The 24,288-nt window shown below is 40.3% G+C and overlaps 1 protein-coding gene across 5 annotated transcripts; it reads left to right on the top strand.

Annotated features, from left to right (window-relative positions):
• Nucleotides 1-64: 64 nt before the first annotated feature.
• PALB2 (partner and localizer of BRCA2) lies at nt 65-24,120 on the top strand. Of its 5 annotated transcripts, XM_029221268.1 has the most exons (13): nt 65-263; nt 2,263-2,322; nt 2,460-2,562; nt 4,953-6,434; nt 8,321-9,144; nt 9,505-9,576; nt 11,296-11,457; nt 12,593-12,678; nt 12,935-13,096; nt 14,510-14,626; nt 18,589-18,676; nt 21,116-21,264; nt 23,628-24,120. In XM_029221268.1, the coding sequence occupies exons 1-13, from the start codon at nt 189-191 to the stop codon at nt 23,836-23,838; spliced, it is 3,591 nt and encodes a 1,196-aa protein (XP_029077101.1). In that variant the 5' UTR covers nt 65-188; the 3' UTR covers nt 23,839-24,120. The 5 variants fall into 5 exon arrangements, with proteins under 5 accessions (XP_029077101.1, XP_029077103.1, XP_029077102.1 ...); XM_029221270.1 differs by having other exon boundaries at nt 95-2,322; nt 8,831-9,144; XM_029221269.1 differs by having other exon boundaries at nt 95-2,322; nt 8,468-9,144.
• The last annotated feature ends 168 nt before the right edge of the window (nt 24,121-24,288 follow it).

Genomic DNA, 24,288 nt, shown 5'->3' with positions numbered 1-24,288 from the left:
GGTCTCTGACTGCGCGTGCGCAGGCCGAGTGGCGGATGTAATTGGAAGGGGTGATTGGTGCACCCAGCCCGCGTGGGCCGGCTGACCGTGGGCTGACTGGATCCCGGGCACCCCGTACCTTCCCCGGGAGCCTCGGGGCCTAGGGCCAGCCGGGTTCCTCGTATCCGCAGGCCCGGGGCCAGCGACAGATGCTCTTTTTGTTGGCCGCCGGCCAGATGGAAGAGCCTCCTGGGAAGCCCCTCAGCTGTGAGGAGAAGGAAAAGGTGCCGGGGATGCGGGAAGGGTTGACTCAGAACTTTGACCCCCTTTCCTAGGATTTGAGGCCTGTCTTTGTTTCCTCCACTATCAGAGGGCGGCAGTGACCTCTCACCCACTTCCCTGGACTGAGGGGGCACAGGAAGTGAAAGTGTGGGAGAGCCCTGTGCTTCCGTGGTGGCGTTTGAAGAACGAAGTTTCTTTACAGCAGAAATGCAAGAGTACAAAATGTAAAACTGTAGATAAAGCTAAAGTTCGCTTTGACACCCTCCCCAGCCCACCTTGCACACTCTCAATCTTGGCTTCTCCCACCCACCCCCTTAAGTAAATCTCTTAAGAATCTGGATTTCAGACCTTTTTGTGCACCTGTGTGTGTGTGCGCGCGCGCGTGCGCGTGTTGAACGGGCGGTGGGGGTGTGCAGTTGTGTTCTTTAACCACCAAAAAGTAATACATTTTTTTAGAAAGGTGAATGTTCGTAAATGGTATGATCCGGATGGTTCTGCAACTTCCGTTTTCCTTCTCCGTGTTTAACATCCACATTAGTCCATGTTTACCTACCTTATTTATTTATTTTGCGGTACGCGGGCCTCTCACTGTTGTGGCCTCTCCCGTTGCGGAGCACAGGCTCCGGGCGCGCAGGCCCAGCGGCTATGGCTCACGGGGCCAGCTGCTCCGCGGCATGTGGGATCTTCCCGGACCAGGGCACGAACGCGTGTCCCGTGCATCGGCAGGCGGACTCTCAACCACTGCGGCACCAGGGAAGCCCACCTACCTTATTTTTAAAAGTTTTTTATAGTATCCTGCAGCGTGGAAGTGCCGCCTTTTCTTTACATATTACTCTGTCGAGAGCCGTTGTTTGCAGCTTTTCTTTCTACAGCAGTGCTGCTCTGCATATCCTTATACATGGCACTTTGTACGTGGGCCGGCGAATGTTAACTTGAATGCATCTTGGGCTGGCTCTTCCAAGCATCGTGCTGAAACTCTTAATTCACAATAACTCATCAGTCCTCTTATCCCATTCTGCCTTGCAGTGGGGGTGACAGAGGTCATTTACAAGTCAACAAGCTAATTCCCAGACGTTGATAAGAATGGTGATAAGTAGGAAGCTGTGAGAAGCAGTCTAGGTGTGAATCATGCCGTTTATGAATTGTGTCATCTTGGACAAATTGCTTTCCCTATGATCTTCCCAAAGCTAGCTCTTTCCTCCTTCAGGTCTGGGCTCAAATGGTAGTCCCCAGAAATGCCTTCCTCACCACTGTCTCTAAAGTGTCCATTCTCCTGTAGCCCAGACACTCTCACATCACCCTTTTTGTCTAGGTATTGATTACCATGTGAAATCATCTCACCTGTTTATTTGTTTCCTTGTTTATTATCTGTACCCCTCACTATGTGTAAGCTGCGTGGGAGCAGGGGTCTTGACCACTCTGTATACCTAGCCCCTGGAACTGTAACTGACACACGGTAGGTATCAGTTATTGTTCTAGGTGCTGGAGATGACTGATTCATGGACCAATACCTGGACCAATGACTGATTCATTAGTCGAATGACTGTCTGAGGATGACAGCCCCTGCTGCCTTCAAGGATCTCACAGTGAGATGGGAGGAAACAGAAGTAAACAGACAATATGTGTAATAAGTACTGTGATAAAGCAAGCACAGAGGAGAGATGGAATGCCTAACTTGGATTTGGAGAAGGACCTAGAAGTTTACCCCAGGGAAATAAAAATCTAAGCTGAGGCTTGAGGAATCAGTAGGAATTAGCAAAGTGAGTTGGGGAGGAAATGCTCCGGGTGATAGGAACAACTTATGCAGAGATGCTGAGATGTTATAGAGCTTGATGTTCTGTGAGAACTGAAAGTAGAATGAGTCAGCGCCGCTTCCTCCACCGCCTCTAGATGAGGGGCCAGCTGGGCGCCGCATGCTTGTGTCTGATAGGCACTGCATCCCTTCTCTCTGATGCCTCCTTTCCACCTGCTCAGTTTTGTTTGGTGTTTTTCTTCTTCCAGTTGAAGGAAAAATTAGCATTCTTGAAAAGGGAATACAGCAAGACACTGGCCCGCCTTCAGGTAAGTGAATCTTATTCTCTCAAATTGGTATTGTGGTACAAAGAATATAAAAACAGCTCTTCATTTAATAAAGCTTTTAACCAAAATTTATTTCTTTTTTGTAAAATTGTTTCGTGAGCTGCTCTTGTTTTCTCTAGCGTGCCCAGAGAGCTGAGAAGTTTAAGAATTCCATTAAGAGAACAGTAGAAGGACAAGATTCCTCGCTCCAGCAGGAAGTTTCAACGCAGCTAACCGACACAGGTAAAGCGAGCCCATTCACTTATACTTGCTTTATTATTTATTTCCCAGGTAAATTTGGCTGTGGTTCTTTTTCTCACAGTCAGAAGATAAGCAGTAGCAGTAGAGTCTTTAAAGTGTACAATTCAGTGGTTCTTTGTATATTCAAAAAATTGTATAATCTAGTCACTATCTAATTACAGAACATTTTCACCACCCCTAAAAGAAACCCTGTGCCCATCCTACCCTTAACCCCTGGGCAACAATTAACCTACTTTTTGTCCCTGTGGATTTTCCTATCCTGGACATTGCATATAAATGGAACCATACAATATGTGGCCTTTTGTGACTATCTTTCACTTAGCATAAAGTTTTCAACTGTCATCCATCCATCTATACATTCATCTAAGCATGCATCAGTACTTCATTCCTTTTTGCAGCTGAATAATATTCCATTATATAGATGTACCATAATTTGTATATCCATTTGTCAGTTAATAGACATTTGGGTTGTTGCTACTTTTTGGCTATTATGAATTTTGGCCATTATGCTGCTATGAACATTCATGTACAAGTGTTTATGTGAACATATATTTTCAGTTCCTTCAGGTATGTACCTAGGCGTGGAATTTCTAGGTCATACGATAATTCTATGTTTAACTTTTTTGAGGAGCTGCCAAACTGTTTTCTACAGTGGCGGTACCATTTGACATTCCCACTGCAATGCACAAGGGTTCCAGTCTCTCCACATCCTTGCTAATACTTGTAATTTTCTATTTTTAAGATTATAACCATTCTGGTAGATATGAAGTGGTATCTAATTGTGGTTTTGATTTGCATTTCCTAGTGACTAATGATGTTGAACATCTTTTTGTGTGCTTGTTGACCATTCGTATATCTTCTTCAGAGAAATATCTCTTCAAGTCCTTGCCGATATTTTAATTAGGCATTTGTCTTTTTATTGGTGAGTTGTAAGGGTTCTTCATATATTCTAGCTATTAGACCCTTATCAGATACATGATTTGTAAATATTTTCTCCCATTCTGTGAGCGGTAAACTGTATTTCAGTTGGATTGCATATTTAGTTGCTCTTTTCCTCTCTTAACTTTTAGCAATTATATTTATTGCTTAAATATTGGAAAGATGACTTTTTTTTTTTTTTTTTTTTTTTTGCGGTACGCGGGCCTCTCACTGCTGTGGCCTCTCCCGTTGTGGAGCACAGGCTCTGGACATGCAGGCTCAGCGGCCATGGCCCACGGGCCCAGCTGCTCCATGGCACAAACCCATGTCCCCTGCATCGGCAGGTGGACTCTCAACCACTGCACCACCAGGGAAGCCCGGAAAGATGATTTTTTAAAATTATATATGCACAAAGAAAAAAGTCTGGCTGGGAACATTTTAATAAAAAACAATAATCATTTCGTATGTTAGAAGTCAGGTAATTTATAATCATAAAATTGGAAGCTAATGAAGTAGAAAAGTGGTATGAGGGGCTTCTCTGGTGGTCTAGTGGTTAAGACTCCTCGCTTCCAATGCAGGGAGCATGGGTTCAATCCCCGGTCAGGGAACTGAGATACCAGATGCCGTGCAGTGCGGCAAAAAAAAAGAAAAGAAAAGTGATATGAAAATTACTTTAGCCAAAAAAAGACATGGGGCTTCCGTGGTGGTCCCTTGTAGGGACTCCCCTGGCGGTCCAGTGGTTAAGACACCACGCTTCCACTGCAGCAGGTACAGGTTTGATCACTGGTCAGGGAACTAGGATCCTGCATGCTGCACGGCCCAAAAAAAAGAAAAAAGGAATAATACTGTATTGTATACTTGAAATTTGCTAAGAGAGTTGACCTTAAGTGTTCTCATGACACACAAAAAATTGTAACTATATGAAATGATGGATATGTTAGCTTGATTGTAGCAACATTTCACAATATATACATATACCAAAACATCACATTAAATATGTACAATATTTATTTGTCAGTTGTACTTCAATGAAGCTAGAAGACAAAACTAAGAGAAAAGATGATTGCAATAAATCTTTTCGGGCTTCCCTGGTGGCGCAGTGGTTGAGAGTCTGCCTGCCGATGCAGGGAACACGGGTTCGTGCCCCGGTCCGGGAAGATCCCACATGCCGCGGAGCAGCTGGGCCCGTGAGCCATGGCCACTGAGCCTGCGCGTCCGGAGCCTGTGCTCCTCAATGGGAGAGGCCACAACAGTGAGAGGCCCGCGTACCGCAGAAAGAAAAACAAAAAACAAACAAAAAAAAACTTGAACTTTGATCTGTCTGAACGAAATAGCATTGACTCTTTTAAATAAATGTTTTGTAGTATTTATATGTAATATTTAAAAATAAATATGGGGTAGTTTTTATGTCATTTTAAAAGGAAAATATTAACTATATAATTTTTTCTCCTCAGAACCTAAAAATAAAGTATCTCCTTGTGACACGTTGCAAATCAACACCCACGTCGATAAAGAAACTGGAGAAAAGACACCTATCACACTTGACCTTGAGCCTGAGTCCTTTAGCCCTGGACGAATCCCAGCAGAAGGATCACGCATACAAAGATCAGATGATATCCAAGAACATTTTCCGTACGGGGTCAGTGGCCCTGATGGTAAGAAAAGGCAGAGTAAGCTGCTAGGGAGAAGAAAGAAACAGGAGAGAACATTTATTTCACAGGAGAAAGAGTCTTTCTTTGATATTGATTCGCTGATACTCTCTGGAAAAAGACTAAAGGAACAGGAAGAAATCAATAGAGAAAATCCTAAGACATCTGTAACTGAGATAAGAACTTACCCGTCAAGTCCTAAGTCTGACATTCCCGATTCTCCAGCACCAGTTACAGGAACTAATGTAGGGAGTGTATTAATTCTGCCAAATGCCAAACCGCAGAGAGATGTTGATGCACCCTTAAGAGGAAATAATTTCCCCAGGGTGACTACTCTTCCTTTGCATGTTCCATCAGTCAGCAATAGTGGTCAGCACCTCGAGCATGAGCCTCCTAAAAGTAACTGTGAACTTACTACTCACAGTTTAGAAAACATTAGCCCTGCTTTGCCTGTAAACTTAGAGACACAAAACAAAAAAATGACTGTCTTTACAGATAACCCAGAGGTAAACAAAAGTATAAGTGCAAGTGACCAGCCGCCTAGAAGCCCTAACTTGGAGGCAGATAATTCATGTTCTATAAATGAACTCACCTACGATAACTTAGTGGCAAATGAAAACCAAAACTTAAAAGAACAAAATCACACAGAGATGTCTTTTAAATCTCCCAATAATGCTCTTGGTGGTAGAAATGAAAGTCGTCTGGAAAAAGAAGTTCTAAGTCAGTCTAAGAGTCTTAGCCTAGAAGTAATTTCTCCCGTTTCTACAGAAAATCAAACACATTCTTGCACAGTGCTTGAAGGCCTTCTATTTCCTGCAGAATATTATGTTAGAACAACACGACACATGTCAGATTGCCAGAGGAAAGTAGCCCTGGAGGCTGTAATACAAAGTCATTTGGATGTCAGAAAAAAGGGCTTTAAAAATAAAAATAAGGAATCTGCTAAAAAGTTAAACGTTTCCAATGAAGAAACTAACCAAAGTGAAATTATGATGTCGGACACGTACGCAGAACAACCAAGTTCAAGAAGTCCTCAGAAACTTCTCTTGTTAACTGAAGTCAACACTCCCGCTGGCCTCACTAAAAATGACTTTTCTAGGAAGGCGGTTACCCAGCCATCTGGTAGAAAACGCAAAGGAAGAAGAAAGTCAGTCTGCACCCCTCTGTTAGATCACCATGAACTACTTTTGCCAACTTCTGGCACATCAGGTGTTAATAGGTCCAAGGAAGAAGTTGCCTTGCACAAAGATCAGAATGAAAAAGCAATTATTCATGGCAAGAAGAAAGGTAAATTGAGTTGTGGTTGATGGTGGTGGTAGCTAGCACTATGTACCTGGCACTTTCTAAATGTTGTACATACACTCACTGAATCATCACCCCAACTGTACATGAGGTAGAATCTATTTTTATCTTCACTTTACAGATGCGGAAACTAAGGCAAGGAGATCAAAGTAATCTGTCTTTAAAATGACAGAGTCAGAATTCAACCCTAGCTGGATGGTGCCAGAGTTCACAAACATGGGTGAAAAAGTTGACACTTAGAAGGAAAATATATTGGATATTTACCTAAAATTAGTGTTTATTCAGGTACCATACGGTCTTTTATCCGTGGGGAGAAGTAACTAATATAGGAAATGTTTTTGAAATAAAATTAAATCATCTGTGTCAGAGTAAGAGTCCCCTGACAAACTCTTAGGGATGATTGTCTAGCAAAATGAAATTGTTCTGAGCCACTTTTGGGGGTAAAATATCTAATACAGTCTCTCTGGGGTTTGTAGGACACAGATTTTGAAGGATATCAAGTGACATGTTATAATTTAAACTTCTTTATTCATTTACTCAGGAGTTATATCTGATAAGCTGAGCACAAAATCTAGATCATTCACTCCAGTTCTGTGTGAGAGCTCAGCAACTTTCTGTAAAGGGCCAGATATGAAGTATAGTCTTTGTGCTCCATCACAGCTACATGAGTATAGTGTGAAAGTAACAATAGACAATATGTAAATGTGATTGTCTCAATAAAATTTTATTTACACAACAGGCAGCCAGCTGCTCTATACCCCTGGACACAGGCTTTGGTCTATGAGCTACAATTCATTAATTAATTTAAAAATAATAATCATGACGTTTTTATCATTTTTTAGGCCAAAAAGAAAACAAAGGAATGGGAATGTAGGGCAATCTAATAATAAACTTGAAAGGTTCTTTTGTATACTTTGAAATAATCTGCTGTGATTTCAGTAACCTGCAGGTACATTAAAAAATTATTTTTCTTGTGGTGACCTTCACATAACGTAAAGTTAACCTTTTTAAATTAAGTGAACAATTCAGTGACGTTTAGTACATTCTCAGTGTTGTGTCACCATGACCGCTATCTAGTTCCAAAACACTTTCATCACCCCAAAGGGAAACCCCATACCCATTAAGCAGTGTCTTCCCATTTCCTCTCATCAGTCCCTGGCAACCACCAATCTGTATTCTATCTCTGTGGACTGACTTATTGGGGGTATCTCATATTAATGAAATTATACAATATGTGACGTTTTGTGTCTGGCCGCTTTTACTTAGCTAGTTTTTGAGATATACCCACATTGTAGCTTGTATCATTTTATGGCTGGATAATATTCAGTTGTATACATGAACCACAGCTTTCTTATCTGTTTATTAGGTGTTGGATGCAGCTACACTTTGAGTGATACAGAATTCCTGTCGCTTTAAGTCTAGTAAATTACTCTTTGCTTGAAAAGGGGACTAAGTTTTCCTCAGTGAGAAGGGCCAGCGTTTTGTAGACTGTACTCTGGTAGCCTGTTGGAATCTTAGTTCTGGATCAGAAAGGACTTGAGAGATTCTTAGTCCAGTTCCCCTAGGAGGGACAAAGAAAATGAAGTGAATTGACTTGCCCAAGGTAACACAGCGAATCAGTGGCAGAGCTGAGACTCCACCCCCGTCTCCCTTCTAGCTAGTGCTGTCAGCACCACATTGATTTTGCTCCTGCAGGAGGAGCTGCTAGTTAACCACTAACCTGTGGCTGATTTTTGAACTGTTCACTGAGATTTCAGAGTCATGGGTGGGAAAAGTAATGAACTCTGCACTATATTGGAGTTTAGAATCTCACTCTTCGTTGGGAATTAATGTCTCTTGTTGGGTATTTGTTCTGTTGCTTTCTGTTTTAGAGAAGGAAGGTCACTGTCAAAAAGAGGACTTCCTTTCTTACAGTAATTACGTGTATTTATCTTTGGATGATGATGCTTTCCGTTCTCCAGTTCGTAAGAGTGAAATGCTAAATTTAAAGCATCTGTCGCCTTTTCTCAAAATCACAGACTTTCAGTTACCTGATGAAGACTTTGGGCCTCTTAAGCTTGAAAAACTGAAGTCTTGCTCAGAAAAGCTGATGGAGCCTTTTGGATCAAAAATATATGGAGAGGGACATCTTAAAGGGGGAAATTGTGTTGCTGTGGAGCAACTGATCCCTAAACAAATCACTATAGAGAAGGAGGATGGGAAAGAGGAACTGATCATCCTGCCAGGAAAGGCACATCCTAAAATGCCAAACCAAAAAAGCCAGCCTCAGGAGAAGGGCCTTTCTTCATCCATTTTACTTTTCACTCCTGTAAATACTGTTGCATCTGATGATAATGACAGACCGACAGCAGAGCTATGCTCACCTGCTTTCCCCGTCTTAGGCTCTACTCCAGCTTTTGGCTCGCAAGCCCATGAAGAAAAGATGTCTGCAGAGGTTGTTGGACAAGCTTGCTCTACACCCCAGCTTTCTCACTTAAAAGCCACAGTCAGCCTTGCTAGTGACCATAAACAATTTTGGAGCAGCCCACCAAAATTAGATAGCAGCCTGCATGTGGCAGGAAGGGAAGGAGAGCATTCCCGTGACTGTGACTCTGGTCCCCAAGCAACAGCTCTACCCATCGAGTCATCAACCTACAAAGAAAATCAGCTCCGTGGAAACACGTGCCAGGAATCACGGAAACATTCCACTGAACAGGTACAGACTGCTTCCTTTGTGAAATTTTCTCCGAAGAAATGAAGTATCTTAGTGAATATGGACAGCGTGACCACCTTACACATCAGTTCCTCAGTGTTTAAGAATGTTTTAACATGTTTCTGTGATATGGCTTCACTATAAACATTAAGTTCATTCTGGGGAAATTAGGATTAATTAAAAAATATATTTTTTTAAATATAAGGGATCCTGTTCTCTTTGTTATCCATGAAGCTGTTGCATTTGGAACTTTGCCGCTGTTACCATAGAAAATAAAACATAGGAAATAGTTTGATGAGTGAGTGATGCAGGCAGATATCATACATAAAGTATAAATTAATTATGTGACTTTTGTTTCCACAGACTGAAATAGCAGACGTTCCTGCTTGTGATAGCTTAAACCCAGGCACCCTACAATTGGTTTCAAAGTTAAAGGTCGGAAGACTGTTAACTTATAATATGTCTTGTGTCTTACATGTGAAAAATGTGATGAATTGATAGGAAAATGCAGAGAATTTGATCATTAGAAAAACTTGATAGATTCAGAAAAACAGATTTAAATTCTTTGTTTTCCGCAATATTTACCTGTGGATATATTTTGAGATCTTCTGAAGAAGTTTATATGTCAAGCTATTGCCAAGAACAACTTAACTCTCTGTATCTAAATTTTAAATCAGGTATTTTGACAGAGAGAGAGGGGGATCATTCATGACTCTCCTACCCAAATGATGTAGTATTTCTAGAAGAATCACTTGTGGTGATTTGTAAGAAAATGGGTAGCAGTTCTAGGTTATGACATAGTGAATGGTTAATTTTCATATGCTATGTGTTATATATGGTTCTGAGAAATATAAATTATAGTATTCTGTTAATGATATTTTGGTAAATCCTGAGAAGTGGATTAGATCCCTGTCCTGGTTAACTTTTTATACTTGAAGTAGGATGGTGTAGAGCAGGGTTTTTCAATCTCAGTACTGTTGACATTTGGGGCTGGATAATTCTTTCTTGTAGGGGACTGGCCTGTGCATTGTATGGTATTTAGCAACAGCCCTGGTCTCTACCAGTAACACCCCCTTCCCAGTACTGATGACCAACAGTGTCTCCAGATATTGCTAACTGTCCCCCAGGGGAGGGTTGCAAAATTGCCTCTAGTTGAGAACAACTGGTGTAGAAGAAAGAGCTTTAAATCCACATAAACTATTTCTGCGGATCACTGGCTGTGTGACGTGGGACAAGTCATTTAGCCTCTGAGCCCCAGATTCCTCTTCTATAAAAAACACATAATGATACCTATGTTGTTTCAAAGCTATTCATGAATCAGTTTTAATAACTTAGTTTCTTAAAGAAATCAACCATTTCATTCATATTTTCAAATTTGTAGGTAAAAAGTTATTTATTATTCTTATAGCTTTTTGGTCTGTGTATATGCAGTTAAGCCTCTCTCTTCTCACCCCCCATTTCTATATAAAAGTATTTTTTTCCTATATCAGACTTAAGAGGTTTGTCCGTCCTATAGGTCTTCCAAAAAAACTGGTTTTTGGTTGTGTTGATTGTTAATTGAGTTTTTTGATTTCCTATTTCATTTTTTTTCTGTTTTTATCCTTAGTAAGTCCTTCCTTCTGTTTATCATTGTGCTTATTTCATTGTTCTTTTACTAACTTCTTGAGTTGCTTCCTTACTTTATAAATACCTTTATAATTATAGGTTTTTGTGGGTTTTTTTGTTTCGGGGGGTTGGGGCATACTGCTTTGGCCACCACATTCTGCATGTTCGTTTAGAAATAATATGTTCTTTCAGTTTTATTCCCTCTTCAACCCATGGGTGCTTCATCAGAATGTTTCATTTCCAAAGGTTCTTATGGAGCTAATTAATGTTCCAGTTAGTTCTTATGGTCTGTTTTTTTGTGGTTAAATCTGAATCTTTTCCAGTCTGGAGCTACATGTTTTTAAATCTATCATTGTAAGTGTGTATGGACAGCTGTTGTAGTTACGTAAGACCCACAAAGCTCTTTCTTTTGACCTGCATAAAATTTTAATATTATTTAGTTGGTATTTCATCTAATCCTTGTAATCCATTACTTTTCGTATTTATTCTTTTTATTAAACAGCCCCCAAGGATCCCTTTAACATAACTGTTGTTGCCATTCTGTGTTAGAATCCTTCAGGTTCCTGTTCTGTGGACGTGAGTGCCATGTGGTGGGAAATAGCTGGTTTCAAAGAGCGGTGTATCATAACTGCTTGTGAATACGTAGTTTCTCTTTGGAAACCTCTGGATACTTGGCAGTGGGAAAAAATTTATTCCTGGCACTTCGCAGAGGTAAGTCAGAATATTATAGCTGAAAGAGATCTTTCCAATCATTTGCATGGTAATATAGATGTGCAGCTTACCAAAAATATGGGATCTATGACTATGCAAGACAGAGCAGAGAGATGTGGTTTTTCCCCAACATTTTATTATGAAAATATTCAAGCATACAGAAAAGTGGTGCAGGGGGCACCCATATACCCAGCATCTAGTCTCTACAATTAACACTGTGCTTTATTTGCTTTATCATATGTTTATCCAGAGATGCATTTTTACGCTAGATCTGCTGGAGGAGCTTGGAATTTCATATCTATTCTGATTTCTAAACTTGCTGATACCTCTGTTCCTTACCTCTCACCAAAATGTTATTTCTGCTTTTTTTTCTGTATATAGTTTCTTCTGTCCTTGTCTACCTTTGTACATATCTTACATGGTTGCAATCTTAGTGTGCCTAAAATTTTTAAGCCTGCCTTTTCTTACCATATAAACATGTTTCCTGGTTTCTACATATTCTTCATACTTAATTATTTGTTTATTTTGAATTTTATTTTTCTAGCTTTGTTGAGGTATAGTTGACAAATAAAATTGTAATATATTTAAAGTGTACATTTGTGATGTACACATGTGATGATTTGATATACATACACACTGTGAAAGGATTCCTATAATCAAGTTAATCGACACATCTATCACCTCACAGTTTCCTTTTTTTTTTCTTGGTGAGAATGCTTAAGATTTACTACTGTCTTGGCAGATTTCATTCTTGTTCTCCAGTATACCCCCAGCTTCTAGCACTGTGCTTTGCAGAGTGTTGCTCAATAAATATTCGTTCAGTGAATAAACTTACTTTAAATGGCTACAGATTGTTCCATTCATCCACATGCCAAAATTTATTTAATTATTCTCCCATTGCTAGAGCATAGATTGTGTTAAATAAATGCCACAGTAAACACTATTATGCACATAGCTTATTTGGATTTAAGCTTATAAAAAGAGTGTGTTTGCTGAACGTTTTCACATTTGTTCAGATGTTGGAAACTATCCTGGTATAATGACACTAGAAAGGAATGTGACAAATTTTGGAAAATGTAGGTAAATTAAAGATGAAACAACCAAATATAATTTTTGGCTGCTTTGTTTTATTTAGGTCCCAGTATTACAGATAGTTCTAGTGCCTGATGTTTGTAATCTTGTGTGTGTGGCTTTGGGAAATTTGGAAATCAGAGAAATCAGGTATGTAATTCTCAAGGAGTATTGTTTTCTTTCCCTTGATCTTTCTCAGCTAGTTTTGAGCACAAGTTATAACCTAGTCTTGAGTCTTGAAAGAATCTAAATTTAGTCTAAAGAGAGATTTGTTAAAAAACAAACAAACAAACAAAACTATCAATGACATCCCTAACTGAAGTTTCCTTTTAAAGTTTGAACCTAGTTCTTTAATATTAAAGACTTACTCCTGACTTCTCTGCATTTTTCCTTATATTTGGTTTAGGGCACTACTTTGTTCTCCTGATGGTAAAAGTGAAAAGCAAGTGCTCCTGAGTTCTGGAAATATAAAAGCTGTGCTTGGCCTGACAAAGAGGAGGCTAGTCAGTAGCAGTGGGACCCTTTGTGATCAACAAGTAGAAATCATGACGTTTGCAGAAGATGGAGGGTAAGAAAAGCATTGGTTGATTTTAACTATTAGATCAAGAATGATTTTATCACAGGGTTTCAGAGAAAGTTGAATCAGTAGCATCTTGTTTTCTCCGCTGTATGTGTAGTATAGCAGGTTCTGCCTCAATACTGGGTTATAACATAGAAGCAGTTCAGGGGGTGGAGCCAGACATGGCAGGGAAGAAGGCAGTGGAGCAGAGAGGCTCAGCAAGTGTAGTTTGTTCTTCAGTCTCCCTTGACATCTCTGTGTGTCCTTTAAGTATTACAAATACCTCAAGATCCTATACCTTTTTCTGGTTTCACAAACTCGGTTTCCATTGCTTCAGGTACCATCTGGATGCTGGCTACTTGCAAACATATATTTCTAACTCTGAGCTCTTTCTCAGCCTCTAGACCTGCATGCCTATTTATTAGACATCTCGTGGTTACCTCAAATTCAACATGCTAAAAATGGAACTCATAGCATCCTCTATTTCTGTTATACACTCGTTACACTTTATATTGATTTTTTAAAAATTTATTTTATTTATTTTTAGCTGTGTTGGGTCTTTGTTGCTGTGCGTGGGCTTTCTCTAGTGGCGGCGAGCGGGGGCTACCCTTTGTTGCGGTGCACGGGCTTCTCATTGCGGTGGCTTCTCTTGTTGCAGAGCATGGGCTCTAGGCGCACGGGCTTCAGTAGTTGTGGCTCACAGGCTCAGTAGTTGTGGCTCGCGGGCTCTAGAGCGCAGGCTCAGTAGTTGTGGCACACGGGTTTAGCTGCTCCGAGGCATGTGGGATCTTCCGGACCAGGGCTCGAACCCGTGTCCCCTTCATTGGCAGGCAGATTCTTAACCACTGCGCCACCAGGGAACCCCTATTGTAATTATTTATTTGTCTTTCCTAATAACGGAGGGCATGGACCTTGTTTGTCTTATTTAATCCATGACCTGTTGCAGTAAAATAAGCAAGAGATAAATAATTGTTTGCTTAAATTAGGAAAGCATTAGTGGAGATGGGGAGAAACAGATGGATTTGAGAGAGGTGAGATGATAAAGTCATTAGGACTTGGTGATTGAGTAAATAGAGAGGAAGGACACAAGGATAAAGTCCATGTTTCTGGGTTGCTCACTTGGGTGGGTGGTGGAATGGTTAGTTGAGATAGCAATGCAGAAAGAAACACAAGGTTTAAAGAGAGCTGGTGAGTTTAATTTTGGGTATGATGAATTGAGGTGCTTGCAATATATCCAGGTAGGTAATATGAAAGTAATAAATGTTCATTGTAGAAAGTTTAGAATACATGTGTTTTCTGGCTGAAATTTTTTTTCTGGCATTAGGTTAGTGTTTATTATGCATAGTTCAATAATATGTAGAAGCGCTGCTTAGAAACTGCTTTGGTAGAAAGTGCTGATTTTTAATACTGTTTTTAACGCAGAAGCAAAGAAAAACAGTTTTTGATGCACCCTGAAGAGACTATACTAACTTTTGCTGAGGTTCAAGGGATGCAGGAAGCTCTGCTTGGTACCACTATAATGAACAACATTGTTATTTGGTAAGCGTTCCCTCGAGGGCCTCAGTTTCCTCATCTGTAATATAAGGATTTACCTCTAATTTCACAGGGTTATTAAGATTAAATAAGAGACTCTGTAAATATGATTGTGTTTTTGTTTGTTTACTATCAAATGCTATATACTTGTCTTAACAAGATTAATTCAGACAGTCCAAGCAGACAATTTTAAAATAAATGAAATTTTTTTCTGTTGACAAAAATCTACTGCTGGGAGTTCCCTGGTGGCCTAGTGATTAGGATTTGGCTCTTTCACTGCAGAGACCCGGGTTTGATCCCTGGTCGGGGAACTATCCCACGTGCCTCGCCGCACGGACAAAATACAAAAAAAAAAAAAATATTGCTTCCAGTTAATGGCTGAGTAGCTTTCTCAGACTAATTCTCCTACTTAAAATACCTATGAACTCTGCACAAAATATAAAAATCAACTATCTGAAAGCACTAGAGAGCAAGAAAAAAAGAAATATGCTGGAGGAAGTTCAATACTTAGAAGAAGGAAATGTCACTGGGCGAATTTCCTGTTCAGCGGGCAGGCCCCAGTCTGCGCACTCAGTTATTAAGAGCCTGATAGAAAGTGTTCTGTCCTGCTGGCTTAAAGGAATGAAGGATAGAGATCAAGGTAACTACAGCAGCTAGAAAGCAAGGAAGAAAAATCCCAAAAAGTAGAGGACCAGAGAAGGAGCTCTAAACTCTGGCTATATTCTCTACCTAAATATCTGGCTGACCTTTAAACTGCATGTATGCAGGACAGACTTGAAGCAGCCCAGGTAAAGCAAAAAGAACTGAACTGGGTTTTCGGCATTTGGAATTTGAGTTTAGCCAATTTCACTGTTTACTAGGGGGAAAAAATCAATATTTTTCAGAGGAACCTAACAGAATGCAGAGTTTATGTGATGTGTCATTCATAATGTCTAGAATACTATCCAGAATTACTAGATGTATAAAACATGATTTCAAGATTCAAATTAACACATTTGTGGTAGGGAAACTGAAGTCGAAGAGTCCCCAGCCACCTCTCTTTCCTGACCGTGGAAGAGAACCACACCCGGCCACAGGCACTTGTAAGGTTAATTTGTAGTAGGAGAATAGGTTGATTTTTTTTTTTTTTTCTCAGAAGGCTCCTCCATTAACTATTCCCTTGGGGCCAGAATGGGTCTTGGTGAAAGAAAGTTAAGATATTAGTGTCACTGCTACCTGCCTGTTCTGCATTTTCCAGTCCTAACCCTCTAGGAATAAACGAGGAAAGCGTGACCCCTGAGAGAAACTTTGTCCCCTCCCCACCAGGGAGCCTCTGGAATTTGACCATGACCTAATCTGCCAGAAGACTTTGTTTTCAGATGTCCTGCTGTCTTCAAGGAGCAGGTTTCCACTTTAGGCACTTTCCTCAGGGTTTCCACACATGGGTCTTGTTTGAGAACAGTGTTCTTAATAAAACTTGTTTTTTCTATTCTTTTTGCTCTTTCTGTAGTCTGCACTTTCATTGTTTGGCTCCTATACTATTTATATAATCTAGTAATTGGTCTCCTTTCCATCAATCAATATTCAACCTCCAGATCATTTTTGTTGTTGTTGTTTTTTTGCGGTACGCGGACCTCTCACTGTGTGGCCTCTCCCGTTGCGGAGCGCAGGCTCAGCGGCCATGGCTCACGGGACCAGCCGCTCCGCGGCATGTGGGATCTTCCCAGACCGGGGCACAAACCCGCGTTCCCTGCATCGGCAGGCGGACTCTCAACCACTGCGCCACCAGGGAAGCCCCCAGATCATCTTTTATACTCTTACTTTATAAATACTCATCCTCCCAGTCCTCCTACCTCCCGCCGCCAAAAATAAAACCTTCAATGGGGGCCCATTTTGCTTTTTGCAGCTTTCATTTCCCTTATGCTTCACAAAAATTCCTCTCCACCTGTTCCCTATTCCTTCACTCCCTTTTTTCATTCCATCCTTCAGTTCCCCCCTTCTAATAATAATAGCCTTTGGCATTTCATAAGGGATCACAATGGAATTTGAGGCTAGGAAGGGACCGCTATACTTAACCTGTAAGTATCAGTTTAAATTCTAAGTTTAAGGTTGCCTTAAGTTGCCTTAAGTTCTGTTGTAGCACCTCAACCCTCATTGATGTTTTCCTCTCTGAGTTCATATTGCCCTTATTTTTAACTTAGCATATACTACCTTGTATTATGAAAGTCCTTGAAGATAGGTACTGTATCTTATATCTATTCTCAGTGTCTGTCTTAGCTCCTTGCTTAGAGTAGTTACTCACAGATGTCTATCAAAATCTATCATTTACCTTTTGGGCTCTGTATAACTTTACATTTACGTATAGTAGTTGTTCACCTTCCCTATTGACCTGATTTGTTAGATGTCTAAAGTGATTCCTGTTATAATCAAGGTTCAGTGGTCCTTTTTGAAACTATTGCTGAAGGTCTAAATATTTAATCTTGATCAAGCTATATTAACGGAGCACCCATCTTTCAATTATTTACTAGGTATTTGAGTCTCTACTTATGTACCATTCTCTGTGAGAGATGCAGATATGAATCAGATATGAATTTTGGTCCCAAGGCCCCTAAAATCTAGTAGGGAAATAAGATTGCTTTGCAATTCAAAGTATATAATTCCTTTACAATTTACATAAGGTCAAAGTGATAGAGATTTAAACAAAGTGCTTTGGGATTTGGGGAAAAGGCAGTTACTAAATACAGAACTTGTACTAACCTTTGTAAGGGATAAACCATTCTGGTGTTCTTTATATGAGGAAAACCTTGCATAAGTACAGTAGAATTTAGTTTTCTTTCTTCAGTTTTTATACACAGTACCTGGTGCATAGAAACTTCAGAAGTATTTGTTGAATGAATATATTATACCCTATTACAGTATATATTAAATAAAAAATGAGGCCTATGGATAGTACTATAGGGAATTGGAGGAGAGGAGATTTCTGTGGACTGGTGCAGACCGGGAGGAGTGATGGAATCTAAATTGAGCTCATACAGCTGGGAGGGGATGGGACATAATCTAGGCCTTAAGGAATAGATGGGCATTGTCAATAACAGGGATGTGAATTAGTCAGTAATGGGGAGTGCGTTGGGAGGGATAGCTTGAACAAGGATATAGAGCCAGGAATATGCACAATATTTTGTCCAGACAATGAGAAACTTTCAGGTAAGGGAGCAGTGAGTAATATAGTGTTGCAGTGCTGGATTCACGAGGGTTATAAGTACCATGAAAAAGAATTCGGACTTTATCTTGTGGCTAATGGGGAGCCAATTGAAAGTTTCTCACCAGTAGAGTCACATGGTAGAACAGTTAATCAGTGTCACAAATCCTCAATAAAGCTAAGGAGTGGTTCCAACAAACTTTATTTTTTTCTTCTTTGTATTCACCCCCTCTCCTGTCTTCCTTTTTCCATTTTTTATCCCAGCTCAGTCCATTTTCTCTCCATTGTCTTGGACTAGCCACATTATCTTTTCTCTCTATTATCTTGGTCTAGCTCTAGTATAAACATGTATTATAGAGACATAATTATAAGTCTATTTTAGGTGTAGTCTCTCCCCTAACCAAATTTGGTTTCCTGACCATTGTCTTCCATGGAAAATATAGTAATAACAAGAAGAGTGATGAAATCCTAATATTAGAGCTATGCCATGTGCCTAACTTCAATACAAGTAAAATGAGATAATGGAAAACTTTTCTCATGGAATGTGAAAAGATTTATCCCTCGTGGCATAGCAGATTCGATCTAAAGCTAAACTATTAAATTACACTGTTGGCAAAGTTAAACTATAGTTTTATTTTTAGCTAAATTGGTGGCTAAACAAAACTAAGGTGCTGTGTCTCTTAGTTTTTCCCTTGGTCACCTCCTAAAGGATTCTGTGATAAATAAGAGAACATTATGTCAAAACCAATTTGCTGGAAGAATATTACAACATTTATTTTTTGTGTCCAAGGAATTTAAAAACTGGTCAACTCCTGAAAAAGATGCACATTGGTGATTCCTATCAAGCTTCAGTCTGTCACAAAGCTTATTCTGAAATGGTAAGTAATGATCTGCTGGGACCACTTTGTGTGTTACTGTTGGCCTCACTGAGTGAGAGCAATAACTTAGTAAGTAGTAATTACCTGACCCTTCCTGGTGCCTATTTTTTTTTCAAAATAGGATAGCAGTGTTTGTTCTTTCTTAAAATTTATCAGTGAAAATAAGTGATGGCACAATATGACTGGGTAAAATTTCTGGCTGTATGACTTAAGGGCAAACCTTGATTTCCAGCTGTGAATTTGTACCTGGCAATAGTATGCCTGTTATCAAACTTGGCTCCCAACCACATTGCCGTAAATGATTTATGATGTGAATGAATGCCCTTAGGAAGGATCATTAAATGGTCCTAGACATGTTTTTCTCTGAGGCTTTAGGATTCTCACATAGAACTCAACACAGCTTCTTAGCCATTGCGTTAATAGACTTGGCTTACAGTCCAGTGTTAGCATCTGAACAGGGTGAAGGTATTTGTCCAGGAGTCAGGGATAACTGCCTGAGTATCCACTGTTGAGCCATGAGCAGAGGCAGAAGCAGCCAGCTCAGCGCTGTGTGGAGACTGACCGGCCCAGCCGCAGTGGCAGCTCTGTGAGCATCAGCACCCAGAAGCTCTGAACACAAAGGATGCATCTTTCCCTAGTCTAGCAGCATCTGTGGAAATGAATGAACTCAAAAGTTGTGTGATCTTAGGGACTTCCCTAGAGGCCCATTGGTTGAAACTCCACGCTTCCATTGCAGGGGGCATGAGTTCAATCCCTGGTCAGGGAACTAAGATCCCGTATGCCACAAAGAAAATGTTGTGTGATCTTAGATAATCTATCACATTATCTTGGGGCTAACTTTTTTTTTTTTTTTTTTTTTTTTTTGCGGTACGCGGGCCTCTCACTGCTGTGGCCTCTCCCGTTGCGGAGCACAGGCTCTGGACACGCAGGCTCAGCGGCCATGGCTCACGGGCCCAGCCGCTTCGCGGCATGTGGGATCTTCCCAGACCAGGGCACGAACCCGTGTCCCCTGCATCGGCAGGCGGACTCTCAACCACTGTGCCACCAGGGAAGCCCAGGGGCTAACTTTTTTCATCTTAAAATAAGAGGGTTGAATTTATTTCTGGAATGCTTAAATATACCTCCTAGGCATTTAAATAATTTTACATTTTTGTTATTACAACATCAATACCTATTTGATATTAAAACATTTAACACAGAAATGTATAAGATAGGAAGTAAAATTTCTCCATGAAGCCAACCTCCAGAAATAATAGTTAATAGTTCAGTACAGAAATCAGCAAACGTTTTCTGTAAAGTGCCCAGATGGTAAATATTTTCAGCTTTGCAGGCCACATGGTCTCTGTTGCAGCTACTCTTCTCTGCCACTACAGCCCCAAGTCCCAGAGGTAATACGTAAACAAATCGTGTGGCTATGTTCTGATAAAACTTTTTGGACAATAAAACTTTGAGACTTGGATTTCATATAATTTTCATGTGGCACAAAATGTTCTTCCTCTTTTTTCCAACCATTTCAAAATGCAGAAATCATTCTTAGCTCATGAGCCATGCAAAGATAGGCATTGAGCCAGATTTGACCTGTAGGCCACGGTTTGCCAACCCCTAGTTAAGTGTATAGCATGTAACATTTTTTGACTCTTGGTTGTTTTTTAATTATAAAGGTAATTCATTCTCATTATAAGAATTCAGTCATTCTATTGATAGAAATGGATGAATTAGAAATGAATGTTATTAATCTTAAGATGGCCCTATAATTAATTTTCCCTATTTTACCCCCCAAAGTAACTACTTTCAACGTACAACATACATATATATGTATATATACATGTATGTGTGACATATATTTTCACACACAATAATGTTATTATTAGAACATGTAACTTTAAAGCCTGGAGAGGTCTGTAACACATTCTCCCACAGAAACAACTATAGGTGATGGTGTCTTTTTTTGGTCATTTTTACTCTATAAATAAATAGGCTATTGCAAACTGGCCTGAAAATGCAGCCACCACTTAAAAGATTGTTTTTATGAGAAAATGTCTTCTGAATTTTCAAAAACCAACTTACAGATGAACATTTCTAGTCTGAGGACTCCCGCCGTGTGTTTATATGCCCTTTTTTCTTATGCCAGCATTTTCCCAAAGAGATGGCATGAGATGTTAGTAGGCTGTAAAGGGGAGGGAGCTGATAAGTCAGCTGGTCATGCCTGCAAAGACTAGCTGTAAAGTCATGGGGAGCCCTCTGCTGGAGAAGCCAGAAGTCCAGCTCAGTGATACCCTCAACAGTTCTGCCTGGAAAAGAGTGAGCCAGGGATTAAATCCTGGAAATTTAAGAGCCTGTTGACCGTTCCTGTAATTCTTTAGTTTTGTCTCTGCCAGTGCTTTTTTCCCCACATACTCTTGAAGATTTACTTGGTTATTAATTTTTCTCCTAAATCAGGGGCTCCTGTTTGTTGTTCTGAGTCACCCTTGTGCCAAAGAGAGCAAGTTGTTGGGAAGCCCTGTGTTTCAGCTGATTGTGATTAACCCAAAGACGACCCTGAGTGTGGGCGTGATGCTCTACTGCCTTCCTCAAGGGCAGGCTGGAAGGCAAGTGTGTTATTGCCATTTAATGAGTATGACATTTTAAGAAGCATTTGTGCAAATACAGAAACCAGATATTTTTGTGTCACTGACATGAATGGAAACATGACATACTACAGATCATAGTAAAGAACGTTAACAAGTGGGATGGGGGGCTTCCCGGGTGGCGCAGTGGTTGAGAGTCTGCCTGCCGATGCAGGGGATACGGGTTCGTGCCCCAGTCCGGGAAGATCCCACATGCCGTGGAGCGGTTGGGCCCGTGAGCCATGGCCGCTGAGCCTGCGCGTCCGGAGCCTGTGCTCCACAACGGGAGAGGCCACAACAGTGAGAGGCCCACGTACCACCAAAAAAAAAAAAAAAAGAAGTGGGATGAAGTATGAAGTTTAGTAGATCTGAGTCAAACCTCAGATTCCCTACATCCTATGATCCCCACTAGTATGGCACTGGATGGGTATCTTATGTGTTTTCAAGCCCTGTTTTTTCCCATACCAAAAACATTTCAAATACAAAGTAGTTAATATTCTCTACAAAAAATTTGCTATAATTTATGTTCTTTTCATGAAACCTAAATTAAGGAAGTTTTAGATGTACAAAGATACCTTTACTTTGAAATCTTGACTGCATCTCCATCATGGAGGCAGTTGATATTTATCTTTTGATAAATATTTATCTGTTGACTGATGAGAAGATCTATTTCCCAATGCCACAGTTACTGTCATCCCAACAGTTTTCTGAGCTATGTAAAGCTCTGAAGTAGTGCTGATATTAGGCGAACCGAGCAACATCTGAAAGTATCATTTATGAAGACTGCCTTTATTAATGTTTGAAAATAGACCTGGTAAATCAGGATCACAAAGTTTAGCTTTAGTAACTCACAAGGGGTAAGGAACCTTGATAGTTACAATGTATATTTCTATGTTTCTTTGGATCTTGTGCAAAGCTTGCAAGATCATGGCATGTTGGAAAAGTCTCTCTCCCTATGTACTTAGCCAGCTGTGGCATTTCTGCAGATGCTCTTAGGTCAGCAAGGACCTCAGAACTCTCATCTGCAGTATGTGCTTGTTTTCTTGGATATAAAGAGAGACCCACAGTCATTGGCCTAGAAATTGAGGATACAGATAACTACCTGGTCACACATTTCCTTTGTCACTTTTCAAACCCATTTGTTTAGTAAATCTTGAAAGCCTATTTGGTGCCAATCCTGTAGGAAGCACTACTATTTCTAATCTCATGGAAGTTAGAAGAGAAACCTAGTGAGCTCGAGTTTTTGAGCACAAGCCACTTGTTCTCCTTGCTTGGCCTTTGCTATAAACCTTTTTCTGTTCAAAAAAGAAACAACTAGTGACTGCTCTTCAGGGCACACAATGCCATGAGGCTTGCACTTTTGGGGAGCACAAAGGATGGAAAGGCACCTTAATTGGCAGTGGAGGGTTGGGGAGAGACTGTCAAGGAAAACTTGATGGATTTTCAAAAGAAGGGCTAGGAATCAGCTATACAAGGTTGGGTGCGAGCCAGAGATAAAATATATCATTCAGTTCACTCACAATATTCACAGAGGGCTGACTGTGTACCAGGCTCTGTGCAAGGTGCTGGTGATATGGCAGTAAGGAATAATCATTAATTTTTATTAAGCACTTCCTGTGTGTTAGGTACTGTGCTAAGCTTTTTATATCAACTGTTTCATTAAACTTCACAGCAATCCTATGAAGTAGGTCCTCATATCATATCCCTGTTTTACTGATGAAGTGGAATGACTTGCCAGGTGTGCACATCTCTTACTTTGTTAGAATTCAAACCCCGGTAGCTGACTGCAGAGCCCTGTCTTAAAAAGACAACCAGATTTGTTTAATGATATTTACATTTTTTGTGGGACCAAACACGGAAATAGGAGAATCTCCCATAGTGAGGAGTGCTGTGAAGATAAACAGAGGTGCTGCAATAGAGAGGGAGCAGAGTGTATGTGTGTGTGCGCTCTCAGATCTCTGAGTAGGTATGACCTTTCTATGGAGGTGACAGGCCTGAATGATGACCAAAGCCCAGCCAGGCTAAGCTCTGGGGTTAGAGCTGCCAAGGAGAGGGAAGAGCAAGAGCGAAGACAATTAGGTGAGACGGAGCTCAGCTGGTTTGAGGAGTGGGAGGCAGGCCCCTGTGAGCTGGTGTGCAGGGGATACAGAGGTGCATCAGAGAGACAGGCAGGGTCTCTAGTGATTATAGCCAGCAGTCCTGGATTGCAAACACAGGCATTCCTATTTCCAGGTAATTTTGTTCTTCCTGAGAGCATGGTTTGGGCCTGTTGTTTTCATGGTTTTTTCTCTTTGTCTGTTTTTTTGATATGTGATCTGAATTGTCTTTTCTCTGCTTGCTGTTAGGTTCCTGGAAGGTGACGTGAAAGATCATTTTGCAGCAGCAGTATTAACTTCTGGAACCATTGCCATTTGGGACTTACTCCTAGGTCATTGCACTGCTCTCCTTCCACCTGTCTCTGACCAGAACTGGTCTTTTGTTAAATGGTCAGGTGCAGATTCTCATTTGCTGGCTGGACAGAAAGATGGAAATATATTTGTATACCGCTACTACTGAGTTAGGGTAAGGTTGAAACACCGTGTTCTGGATATTTTCGGCCTCTTATTACTTTTTGGAGTTGTTACTATAAAGGAGACTATTTGAAAGTCATTTAAAATAATTACCTGTATTCATTCAGACAGACTTTTTACTCTGTTGGTAGGGGCCCTACTAATCTTGAATGTTCATTTATACTTATTTGGGAGAAACGGATTTTAGGTTGACTTTTGTAATTCCTCACATTTGCACATTTGCTTTTAAAGGTGTATCTACATAAAGCTTCAAATGTTAATAAATATTTATTTTGATACATCCTGTTTGGCATATTTTTTCCTATCCTATAAAGATCAGTTTTAGAAATAAGAACTAATTATTTTACACCTAGAATATTTTAGTCAATGATGCTTGCATAGTAAAAGTAAATTTCAGTTAACTCAGTATACTAATACGCAATTACTTTTTATGCTA

Source organism: Monodon monoceros, unplaced genomic scaffold (assembly GCF_005190385.1).
Source record: "Monodon monoceros isolate NGI ecotype Baffin Bay Population unplaced genomic scaffold, NGI_Narwhal_1 Super_Scaffold_13, whole genome shotgun sequence".
In the NCBI taxonomy this organism is placed as follows: Eukaryota; Metazoa; Chordata; class Mammalia; order Artiodactyla; family Monodontidae; genus Monodon; species Monodon monoceros.
This window is presented reverse-complemented; position numbering and strand designations above follow the sequence as displayed.